Raw genomic sequence first — 13,154 nt, 5'->3', positions numbered from 1 at the left:
ATTTATGAAACAAATGCTTGTTCAAAAGATTCTCAGTCAAAACTCATAAATTAGGGTTCATGTGGAATACAAACATGAACAACAACTCAATGATCTCAACGTATAATATATAAAACTCATGATCAAGGATTCATAACTCAAGCTCAACAACATAACTCATATCAAGAATCCTTGAAACTAAGGGTATAATCCTAGATTAACTTATACTGGAAGGATTGAGCTGTAGGGTGTGAGGACGAACTAGTCCAACACTATGATTAGAGTTACATACCCGAAAGAATACAGTTCTTGGAAAAACTTAAAGACCACTTGAAAACCCTAGTTTTCTCCTCTTTGATCCTTGTTCTAAGACTTGGAAGTGTTAATGAGAGTAATAGGGTCGATTAATACTATTTAGAACCTAATTTAGGTGTAAAAAGGTCAATGTCTATGCTTAAAAGACTGAACTACCCCTCTTAAAAAGCTGTCAAAAACTTTCCATGACGCCATATACAGTTCGTGGTTTGTTCTAGGGATAGTAGATCACATCCATGAAATTCATAATAGATTTTAAGGCTCAAAATCTCAACAGGTCAAAACTATGACCCATAGAGGTTTCTATAGACCATAGATCCAACCCATATAATTCATACTGAATTTTAAGGCTCAAAAGTTCATTCTACGGGTATAAACTATAGCTCATAGAAGTTTCTACCACCCGTAGATGGATTTTAGGAATTTGACCCCAAATTTTGACTTTTTGAAAATTTTCCACGATTTGATAGTATGGGTTGTAGAAACTTCTATGGCATGTGGAAGGAATTCATAGGAACTGACTCAGGAAACTCTAATGTGGTAGTCTCTGATAAAATGGTCATAACTTTATACTCTGAACTCAAAATAAGCCAAACTTGATGGATTTTGAAAGAGAACTCATGGTTCTTCATTTTGATAGGTCATGGATAACCTAACTCATTGTGTTTTGAAAGATATGACTGTTTGATGTTGACCTAAGTAGAATCTTATATCAAAACTTAATCAGTAAGGAAGCTTTCAACTTAACTTTCTGCGAGGGGATTCTTGTGACCTTAATTCATGTTCAAATTTATTCTCATACTAAATAATTTACCTTAACACATAAGAGCAATTTAATAATCACCCGATATGACCTTATACGCAAATAAAGAATGGTTCAGGTTTTACCTTTAAAAGTTTTGGGGTATTACAAAATACCAGTATAGTTGGCAACTAGTAACTAACATGGGTCGGCAGAGCTCGAGATCACAAAAGCACAATAAGATACAAGTAAAATGGAATGTAAGGTAGTAGAAGCAAGCAATAATAGTAATGTAATCATAAATCATATCAAGAAAATTTAAAGAGGATACCAAAGTAATTTAAGCAATCCATAACCTAACTAGACCTGAAAGCCTAGAAGGTACATATACAGAAAAGTAGACGAAATTACTTGACTAGGACCTCATAATCCCAATGGGTACACACAAGTACTACCACTAAAAAAATAAAAATCAACCATGAACCACCAGCAAGAAACTCAAGCTAGGGAACTCCCAGAATTTGACATCAGGATAGTCTCAAAGTAGATATAGTTCATCCTAGAATCTTAGACAAGTCGAAGAAATTACGTGGCACAGACCTCATAAGCCTAATGGGTACACACAAGTTCTAACACTATTAAAGAATGATACCAAAAGCAACCATGAACCACAAACATGAAACTCAAGCAAGGAATTTCCCATAATTTGACATCAAGATAGTCGCAAAGTAGGTATGGCTCATCGTGAAATCTAACATCAGAACGGATACATCGAGTTCTATCATGTCCTGGAATTTTATGTCAAGATAGCCATAACAGGACCTAGGCTCTCCAGAAATCTTAGATCGGGATAGCTTCAAAAAGAGTTGGCATCATCCAAAATCTTACATTGGATTTGCGATAAAGTATCCTACCTTCTTCCGGAATCTTACATCGGGATGGATACAACTAAACCTATTCAATTCTAGAATTTTACATCTGATTAGCTAAAATGAAACCTAGCCACTTCCAGAATCTAACAATTGATAGCTACAAAAAGAGCTAGCATCATCCAAAACGTTACATAATTAGCCACAGAGAAACCTAACTTCTCCCTAAAATTACATCGGCATAGCTATAACAAAACCTACCAACTCCTAAAATCTTATATCATATAACTACAATGAAACCTAGACAATTCTGAATTCTTATATTAGGGTGGCTATATCAAAAGGGGTTGATCCTTCTCAAAATCTTACATCGCAAGGTCCCTCCACACTAGGAGAACCAAAACCAAAAATAAGGCTTAGTACCTACACATACCACAATATCCTATATATTATACTAAATAGGTTCAAGTCCAACTAAAGGGTCACATATAACCCTAGACTTATTTAGGCCAACCCTAGGTCACACGAGCCATTAAGGCTAAAGTCTATTGCACACGCTAGCGAACCAAAGGCTTATGTCTTCAACAAGCATAACAAGACAATCCCAACCCATATACCGATCATGGAAGTAATAATATCAATAAAGACAAGAGTATACAATATTATATTCCTGAATATACCCAAAATAAGTCTAAACAAAAGAAACAAGGGTAACAACAATAGTCCTACTATCTAACCCAAACAAAAAAATAGCAAATCATCATGCTAAAGAAACCAACAAGCAAAGTCTAAGATTACTAAGTCTTATCCTACCTAGATTATGATGTGGCACACTCTAAATTCTCTAAAATAGGACTTTTCCTTTTTGAGCAGCCTCTTAATGATGCCACACTCTCAAATAAGCTATCAAGGCTTTAATAAAGTTAAATGATACCCATAATGCAATAGAAAAATCTCAACCTCAAAATTGAGTTAATAATGGGATTATGGGACCCATCCAAAGAATCAATGAATAGACTTTGTCAATAGGTCCGCACATGCTCAAGGAACTTGTTCCCCGAATAGGGGAACAATTTGAGCTCAACCTGGGCCTAAAACAGTCCACAATCAACTAGCTCTAGAACACCCATATTCAAGCAAAGACCAAAGAAATTAAAGAGACTTCTAGGTTTCAAAGAGAGATTGATAACCTCAGCAACTCTCCTAAGCTAAAACCAACTCAAACAAGAATCCCACTGAAATTTCCTAAGACCAAGCTCACAACCATTTCTTCTTCTTTTAGAAAATGGATGGACCAAGGGTCACTGAAGTGATATCGCCATTGCCAGTGCAACAAAGGTTTTGGAGGATGGTGGTCAGCAGGATCCACCAGCTCCATAGAAGCAACCAAGGTCCCACTGGAGCGATACTATAGGAGCAATCAATCTTCGTAAGAGTAAGGGCCAACTAAGTGATCCAGAATCGTCAAAGTGATGCCCATCAAACAGAATGACTCCACCGAGCCTATCTTAATAGAAGTAGATGCATTAGTACTGGCTAGTGCATTAGTAGATTTGCAATAAAATTCCAAGTCTAGGATGGACTCTTGGGATTTGTTCGGAGTCTCACAAATGCAATCAGGGTATTCTACCTAACCATAAGTGTTATTTAGAACTCAATAAAATTGTCAAAAAAAAACTTCCAATAGAGGTTTTCTCTATGAAAAGGGGGGTCACACCTCAAGCTCCATTTTAACAAAAGCCACAAGATAGCTCGAAATAAGCACAAAAATCTTTGAACCCCAACCAAAGGTCTATCGAGACTAAAAACAATATTTTAGACCTAATAAAACCATCAAAATTGCATTGTAAGGTCATTTATGTGATGTTTTGACCAAAGCCAAACACCCTAGCTTCAAAAGCACCAAAACACATAAATTTGCATAAACATCAAACAAACTGCGTGGTGAAAGTCATGTTAGTCCCAAGAAGTCATAAATAACTTGGGGAGCTATATGAAAACTCTAAACATAAAAAATATGAATAAAAATGACCTAGAAGGTTACTACAACTATTGATGCTTGCATGTCGCAAAAATTATTTGTGTGTGTGAATTATATTTGTTATTGACATAATACTGCTTTTGGTTCTAGCCCATGACAAGAGAAGTGGGAGATATTCGATTTTCTATCTAGCTCGTGGTTTCCTCAATATAGGCTGATATATGATGAACGTGAAATTTATCCACACTTTGTAACCCTAATATTAATATAATTTTTTTTATCAATTAGTCAAATGTCTTGTTCATTTCCTTTTTATTGTTTTCTGAATCTCTTATTCTTTATTACAATAATATCAGAGACTCAAACTTGAAATAAACTTATATATTCATATTCTTTTAATTTGTATTATTATCATGGTGGGATAGGACAAAAGGTTATAATTTGTATTCTTTTATATTGAATTATGGGTACACACAAAAGAAAAATGTAGTATAAGTACATAGTTGCTTAATTAAATCATCTTTTATTGAACTAATTCTTTCTATATGAATGTTGTCGTTATTTTCCTCCTTTTTCTCTCTTGTTTTGTCATAAGTTGAAAAAAAGAACTAAAATTTCAAATTGTACAAGATCCAAAATTGAAAAAAAGTGGAAGGGAGAAAAAGTGAAGGGGATTATCCTTTTTATTTTTTCTTTACTATCGAATCCAAAATCATGTCAATCATATAAATCTTAAGTAGTTTCAAGCTATTTTAACAGAAAAGGGCTCAAAATGCCTTTAAACTATGGGATTTGGTACAATATTGTGTCCTCCATCCACCTTATGATTACAGACCATTAGACATAAGATTATTTTGAGCTAAAAAATTGACGTTAGGGGTATTTGGGGCCCGAAAGATGGATGGATGATAATTTTGTACCGATTCAAATAGTTGAGGGGCATATTAGACCTTTTCGGTATCATAAATAAACTATAGAATGACATCTAGTTCATGAGATATTAATTTGGCTTCTGTTTTCAAGTGAAACTTACTTCGACTTGAAGCAATTCTTCAACACAAATTATATTATACGTTCGTTGTTGTTAATGACTCATTATTAATAATGAGTATACTATTCTTGTTCCAGTTAGGATTGTTATTATAGATGTGTTTCACATGACTAACACTAATAGTGTGTGGATCTTTTTATATCCTAGAAAGGGGATTGGACCAGTGGTGGAGCTAAAATTTTCATCAAGGGTGTTCATACTTTATGAAAAGTAAAAAAATAAACCTTGTTGGTGATATTATAAAGATTGAAACATCACTATTATTCTCTTAAAAAACGAAACTAAAAAAAATAATTAAATAAACATCTTAATCTGGGCTCCAACCCAAGCCCTTGAGGCGACCTTTTTTCTCTTTAAAAACAAAACTAAAAAAAAAAATTAAACAAAATGTTTTAGTTTGGGCTCAAACCCAGGCCCATGAGACAACTTTGAACAGCCTTAAGCCCTTAACCATTGATCTATCTTTCTTTAACATGTTAAAGTTATTCAACCATTTATATATATCCAAAACTATTGATATTTAACATATATACTCGCAATAATTTTTTGACATGCTAAAGTTTAGCTCCGCCCATGGATTGGACCCAAATTAAGTTTGTGCATGAACACTAGGTAATTAAGGCATATAATAAAGTTTTCCACATTAGCTAAATGTTGTTTGTCAACTGGCCTCAAACATACTTACTATTAGCTAAAAATAGAACATATTCAAATAACACCAACAATTCTTATGAGAAAAACTGAAATATTGTCCTTCAAGAAATAGAAATCCTTTACAATTTAGTTAGTAGATGTGTCGCAAATGACTTCGTCGAATCCACAACTCATACATAACCATATGAAAAATATCAAAATCTTTGGAAAAAGAGTTCCATTGAAAATACTTTTTCACCTGCATTACATTGTTTTGAAGCTTGACGTAGTGATGGTACTCTATTGCTTGAAGAATTTGCTTTAGTTTTGGAATATCAAGGGATGAAACAATGACGGCGAAACTTTCCCAATTAAGAATGTCAGCGTATGGGAGATCATAATGGTCAGACAATATGACTGGAACACAACCGTAGTAAATAGCGTCACCAATTCGTGCAGTGTTAATCTCAAAACCTTTAGCGTGAATGCAGTATTTACTGTCCAATAACGCCTCTGAGTATGGTGTTTTCATGCGGCCGCGGTGGACTACGATCTCTGAATCATTACTCCATGTTTCAACCAGGTTTTCACGTACTCTCGAGTTCATTGCTCCCGCGAAAAAAGCTAACTTTTTCCTGAATTGTTTCATGTTTCCATGCAAATTAAAAATATTGAATCACAAATACTCTAAGAATTTAGAAGACGAGAGGAAATTGCTCGGATGGTAATCACCCCTCACTTCCAACCCGAAGGTTGCGAGTTCTAGTCACCAAGATAGCAAAAGGGGTGTGAGCTCCTAGGGAGGGTAAAAAAAAAAGAATTCAGAAGAAAAGTACAAGGTAATTCTGAGTTTTAAAAATATACGCCATTAGTATAAATATTTACCAACACAAACAAGTTAATCCATTATCTCAGTTTATATGAGTTAGTTTGACTTATATATACCAAGTAGGGCGTACATGACCAGGTTGGTTCGAATTTTTCAAATATCAAACCAAATCATTTGTGTCGAATTTTTAAATTTATAAACCAAACCAATAAAACTCCGGTTTTTCAACTTCGGGTTTTTTCGGGTTTTTCGGATTTTCGGGTTTTTTTCCAGAAAAATATTCATACAAACATATAATTTACTTGTACTTCAAATATTTCTTTAATCCTATCAAAATACAACTATCTAAGGTGTTTCTTAAGAAAATAACACACAATATTATATGAGTAATGATACTAAAATATCCAACAAAAAATAATAATAATGAAATCGCGTAAAAAAAATATTGCAAATTAACAAGTCATAATGAAAATGATCATAATTTAAAAGTACTAAATCATGCTAAAATAAGTTTAATAAGTATTATTTACATAACTAAATATTAAAGGAAATTAAAATTAGATTATGTATTTGAATAAACCAATGTAAAACCATAGAACAAATATTCAATATAATTGTCATTCTTAGTGTTGAATTGATTATTTTTTTTCCTTTAGTATTAATTTAATTTTGATTTAAGCTTTATCTGTGGACTATAATCTTTATTGAACCATTTAGAATTATAAGTTTCAAACTTGAATTAATAATATATTAAAAGATTAAAACTATGAAAAAGTATAAGAAAAATTTAAAAATTATATCAAAGTAAATATTTTTATGTATAAAATAAAATTTTAAAATTATATATATAATGTTGGGTTGGTTTTTTTTAGTTAAAACCAAACCAACCCAAATATAGTCAGATTTTTTTTTCCAATACCAAACCAAGTCAAACCAACCACTAGTCGGGTTTTTTTCTCGGTTTGCGATTTGGTTCGGTTTTCGGTTCGGTTTTTTACACCCCTAATACCAAGTTTAATAAAAAAAAAAAGATTTTTAAAATTTGTGATCTAAAATAAGTCATAGAATTTCGTGTGGCTTACTAATCATATCATTAAGAGTAAAATGAGACATTTTAAAGTAAAATTGTTAGTACTAAATATAGAAATGTGTCTTTCTTTTTGAACATATAAGGTGGAACAGAGGGAGTATCTTATTTGCAAGAGTTTAAATATTCTTATATTTTAAGAAGACTAATTAATTAATTACCTTTCAATATTATTTACATGATCTGATGGTGTAAAAAAAAAAAAAGTTTACACTGACAATATATAAAATGAAAACTCTTTAATTTTATATGATTGTGTTTTCCTGGCTACCTAATTAAGATCAAGAAAGACATCTACACATAAAACATGTCCTTAATTAGAACATATGATTTTAAATATTTTATAACATTACTATGGCTATCTATAGGTAAGAACATATCATTAAGAGTATGTTGAAAAGCTTAAAGTGTACTTTTAAATATGGAATGACATGATTCTTTTTAGAACATACTAAAAAGGCGTCAGGGACTAAAATATAATGCACGTACCTCCGCGAAGGAGCATTTGTAGGGGATGGTCCTTTTCTAGGCCAAATTTGAGGAATGGAAGCATCTTTATGAGGAAGATAACCAGATAGAAAGTAACTTGAAGAGCAAACAACTTGGATTGCATTTAACTTAACATGAATTGCTTTCTCCATTGCTGACCTTCCAATAGAATGACAAGCAACATAGAAATGGTCAGCCCCTCCTGACCTATTCCAATAAGGATATTTTTCACTTATCTCAACTATATATTCTTTGACAAAATCTTGGATTCCACCAACCCCTACCCTCTTGTCATTTCTCATATTTGTTATAGAAAATGGAAGATAAAAAAGATCAGCTTCTTTGGGGTCTTTTGTGATGAAATGACTTTTAAAAAGGGATTTCTTGAAATAACTCTCACTTGCATAGTTCCCTGATGGTTCATCATCAATTGCTAATAAAATATTAGCAAAAGGCTCATTCTTCTTGTGCGGATATACATATATCTTTAGGCTTCTATTCATTTCCTTGTATTCTTCATTGAATACATCCTTGTCATGAAAAATCTCTTTCTTCATCTCAACCTTTTTTTCTGAAAGCCAAAAATAATATGTATGGTTTAATTTATAGAATATAAATATAACATTTTCCCATTCTAATGTTTGTATTAATTATTATTATGATGATGAACACCTGCTAACTAAATATACTGGTATCGATCCATTCAACAAGTTTGAGCGCCTAAAGTTAAAATTTATAATTAAAGAGATCCTCTTTTTTTTTTCAAGTATGAAATTTTCTAGCTTTTTTTTATTTTATATTCAAATTCATATTTTTATAATTGACATATTTAAATTTAATAAAATACTAATAACAATTTAACTAAAACAAGAATAAATATACTTATGAAGTAATCATATCAATACAGACAATTTTTTAATGCAAAAATAGATTATAATATTAAAATAATAAAATCTAATAAAAAATTTAGATAAGTTGATATGTCTAATAATATCAAAATAGTATTACATTGTTTCGATATATATAATGATTGATATTTGTGTTGCTTTAAATTTCGAAGAAAACAGCAAAAAATAAATTTTGATCTTTTTATAAGCAAAAAAAACACAATGATTTTACCGGATACTGAAGGTTTGGTTAGATTTCAATATATGTAAAAAAAAAAAAAAAAAAGAGAAGAAGAATAGTAAAAGGGAAAATGAAAAAGATAAATAAAAATATGGGTCCATTCTCCATACTATTTACTAGTATTAGGATATGAATATGCAAACAAAAAAAAAAGATAACCACATTTTAAAAAAATAGAATAATTACTTAAAAACTATTTAATTTTTCATTTGTTACAGCGTTTCCACCTTAAAACATAAAAAGTTATTTTACGGACTCCTCAAAAGTTTCATTCAAATTTAATAGTACGTAAGATTATCTTTTTTTAAAAGGAAAAAAAACTCTATTCGTCCCAATTTATATCAGCTAGTTTGACTTAACACAAAGTCTAATAAAAAAAAATTGAAATTTGTGGCTTAAAATAAGACAGATATTTGTGTGACTAAAAAATATTTCATTAAAAATAAAATAGGCATTTTAAAGTCAAATTACTACTAAATATAGAAATGTATCATTTCATTTTACCAACTGAAAAAGAAAATATAAAATGGAGTGAGGAAATACCATATCTATACAAAACACATCTTTAGAAAATCGTAGAACCCAAATCGTTGATTTAATAACTTTATAATAGAGCCGGCCCTCAGTAGTATACCGTTACACATCATAATATATAGTTGCTTTAGTAAAAAAATTGTCTATAATTTCTTTATGATCGGGACATGCTATTTTTTAGTTTTGGGAGGATCTTTAGGACCACTTTTCTAACCAACTGGGCATAAAAATAATGATTTCCATATTAATACTACTTCACAATGGAGTGATATTTTTAAAATTGTGTAAGAAAAAAGTATTGAAATAAATATATTAAATATGCTAAGATAACGATAACACAAATTCTCATCTTATTACTCACTTGCCCGACACTGAGTAATTACTCAAAATTCTTACAATTTCAGCTTGAATTGATTTACGAAAGTCCATTCTTATTGTTAATACTTTTTGAAAGTCAAAATTTTTGCTTTAATGGATTGAAATACTCCTTTTCTATTTTCAAACTAAAAAAAATATAATATACGTCAAATTGATGTGTACAACTTCTAAAAGGGAATCTGATTAATTTGTTAAAAGAATAATTTTCTAAAATGGTGAACTAATATGTTAATGAAGGATGATGGAGAATATTCTAGGTAGCCGCCCATCCTGTAATACTCAACAGCTAATGCTGATGTTGAAAGAAAAAGTAGGAGTATGAAAATGACATAATTTATGGGCTCTCGTCCCATTTTATATGAGTTAGTTTGATTTGATATAAAGTTTAAGGAAAAAAAATAATAAATAATAGATATTTGTGTGATTATAAATCATTTAATAAATGATAAATAAGCATTTTAAAGTTAAATTGTATGATTAACATAAAAATATATCATACTTTTTAGACTAACTAAAAAAAGCAAGTCATATAAATTAAACTGAGACAAAGAGAGTATTAATTATTAAATAAAAGGAACGAAATAACAGATAAGATGAAGTACGGCCTGCTGGCTGCTCACCCCCTTAACCCTCCCCCAACTTCAAAAATATCACGTTTTACGTTTTCATTCTTCTCTAACAAATTAAGGAAATTAACAATATGTTATTTCTAATAATAGAAATTTATCACAATTACATAATAAAATAACATATCAATACATATCACTTTCACTGACGTTTCCAGTTTAGACTTTACTTGAGATGGTTTATAAGTAATGCTACATAATAAGAAAAGAAAATAGATAACAAAGAGAAACAACAAATTGATACCTCTGTCAAAATTTAATACATAAAACTTGAGTTTAGTAATCAAAAATTATATTATTATATTGTAGAGTTCAATTCTCATGTATATATATATTTGACGAAATGGAGAGAAAGTGTAATAGAGATGAGCCAAATTCTCTAAAATATGTATTTGGCTCCCTTTCATTTTTTCAAGTAAATTGCACAAGTTAAAATTAATGGTTAAGATAATTAACTAAAGTGAAATTCTAACTACGATTTGGATGATAAATATTTTATATAAATTTAAAAAATCCCACAATATAGCTGTAGAATTATTTATCCATTAATATATTTTTAAAAGTTTTCTTTCTTCCGGTGTTTTCTTTTTTTCGTACGTTGTTCTTCATTTCTGAGTCAGTCTCAACTTCTCTTAGGGTTAATCTTTTGATTTTATTTTAATGATCATTAGGCACTTTTTCTTTCAAATCAGATATAAGTAGGAACGATGATACTTCAATATTTTAAAATTATTTTCAATTATGTTAATTGATTATTTTTATAACATTTTCTATATAATGCTCAATTCTGTTATTATAATAATCTGTTAAACTTATAGATTCATATTAGCGGGAAAAAAATGTCGTCATAATTTTAGTATTGGCAATTCTTTTTAACAACAAATGTTGTTTTGGACGAAAAGATGAACAGAGTTCATAAATTTGGCGAATAAAGTTTATAAAATGGTAAAAGCATATCTAAATCTTGATCAGAATTTTACTTTAATTAATCATTTTAATCATTAATATAACTTATGTCATGTGTCTCTCACAAAATGGAAAGGAGGAGAGCAGGGAGTCTTAACCCCTAGGTCACTAAAGTCATCGCTTGGATTCCATATTTTTTAAAAAATTACTTATAAATATTATTATTTTTTAAAAAATAAAAATTATATTTACTATGAATGCTATGATTTCTATCAAGAAAATTGTATATGAGATGAATATAGAACCTGAATTTTGTAAAAACAATTTGAAGAAAATATTAATAACGAAATTACAAAGTCCCTTGAAATTAGAGTTGATTACTTTATAAATTAAACATCAAAATAATTAATGAAGTAAAAGTAAACATGAAATTATTAATGAATTTTCTGACCTCTTGAAGAGCCGAGTTGAAGGTTTGGCTTAGGTAAATGACGGTGATCATGGGCGTTAGTAATTGGAAATGGTTCTGGCAAAGGCAAAGTAGTGCTAGTATTTGCTAATAAAAGATGAGTATCTTCATCTTGTTTAGGCTTATTATGATGATCAACAACAAAATCTCTTAGTTTTGGTGATGAATCTATATTGTGAATCCATGTTTGTTGAGGATGTAGGAGAATTAATCTTGAAGTAGAAAATATGTAGAATACTATCAAAGTTGAAGTTATCAAAGCTACAAGACTTGGTTTTATTAATATTGAACCTTTGCGATTCAATGGAGACATCCCCTCTCTGGTTGATGAAGTAGAAGAAGGTTTATACTTTATATATATAGCGTAGAAAATTAAGAAAATGGAAGACTTATATAATTTAATTTCTCTTAAACCAAAACATACTCATATTTTGAGTTTCATTTTTCGGTCAATTTTACTATTCTTGTCTTATAAATTGTAATGTAATGTAATATGAGCCCAATACGTTTTATATTTCTCCTCTCAACACCCTTTCTTTCTTAAATTTTCGTCAATATCTTCTAGCGTACATAATGCCACCAAATGAAATGTCATGTTTAATTAATTGGAAATGTCAACTTGATCTTTTCCTACCTTAATTTTTTATCATTAATATTTGCATCTACTATATATATTTTATTTTTGCTTCTTAATATATACCGTTAGGGTACAGATTTGACCTAATCCCATTAAATATAATCAATTATTTATACTAATATAAATTCTTAGAATATGTATGAGACCTATTTTAACATGGTATCAGAGTAGGGTCCATCTCACCTAATGTTGGAGCCTAAATAAATTAAAAATTGTCCATGCACCAGATGCAAAACATTGGGCGTGGTGGGTCGAAAATTACCTAACATTGAGCACACACCAAATGCCAAGCACTGGACATGAGGTGGGGTGTTAAAGCAAAAAGTCTCACATTGGTGGTTAATGAGATGGGTGGACTCCTTAAAAGGCTTGGACAATCCTTCTCCCTTTGAGATAACTTTTGGGGTGTAAGTTAGGCTTAAGACCTCATTTAACAAAAAACTAAATAAAAATATTAGACTCAACTGCCAAGATGCAAAATATGAATTCTAATTTGAAAAG

General features: G+C 30.4%; 1 protein-coding gene across 1 annotated transcript; it reads right to left on the bottom strand.

Moving 5' to 3' along the window:
- Positions 1-5,700: 5,700 nt before the first annotated feature.
- On the bottom strand, positions 5,701-12,329 carry LOC125862698 (probable glycosyltransferase At5g03795). The gene is made up of 3 exons (XM_049542821.1): positions 11,999-12,329; positions 7,976-8,546; positions 5,701-6,205 (listed from the first exon to the last, which is right to left on the bottom strand). The coding sequence occupies exons 1-3, from the start codon at positions 12,327-12,329 to the stop codon at positions 5,722-5,724; spliced, it is 1,386 nt and encodes a 461-aa protein (XP_049398778.1). The 3' UTR covers positions 5,701-5,721.
- Between the last annotated feature and the right edge of the window lie 825 nt (positions 12,330-13,154).

This window comes from Solanum stenotomum, chromosome 4 (assembly GCF_019186545.1).
Source record: "Solanum stenotomum isolate F172 chromosome 4, ASM1918654v1, whole genome shotgun sequence".
In the NCBI taxonomy this organism is placed as follows: Eukaryota; Viridiplantae; Streptophyta; class Magnoliopsida; order Solanales; family Solanaceae; genus Solanum; species Solanum stenotomum.
This window is presented reverse-complemented; position numbering and strand designations above follow the sequence as displayed.

Bases quoted from the DNA above. Each gene is read 5' to 3' on its own strand.
- LOC125862698 (XM_049542821.1), bottom strand. From the start codon at position 12,329: ATGTCTCCATTGAATCGCAAAGGTTCAATATTAATAAAACCAAGTCTT. The intron at 8,547-11,998 runs GTCAGAAAATTC...TTTGGCTTTCAG, and splicing joins TCAACTCGGCTCTTCAAGAG to AAAAAAAGGTTGAGATGAAG. The intron at 6,206-7,975 runs GTACGTGCATTA...GAAACAATTCAG, and splicing joins ACAAATGCTCCTTCGCGGAG to GAAAAAGTTAGCTTTTTTCG.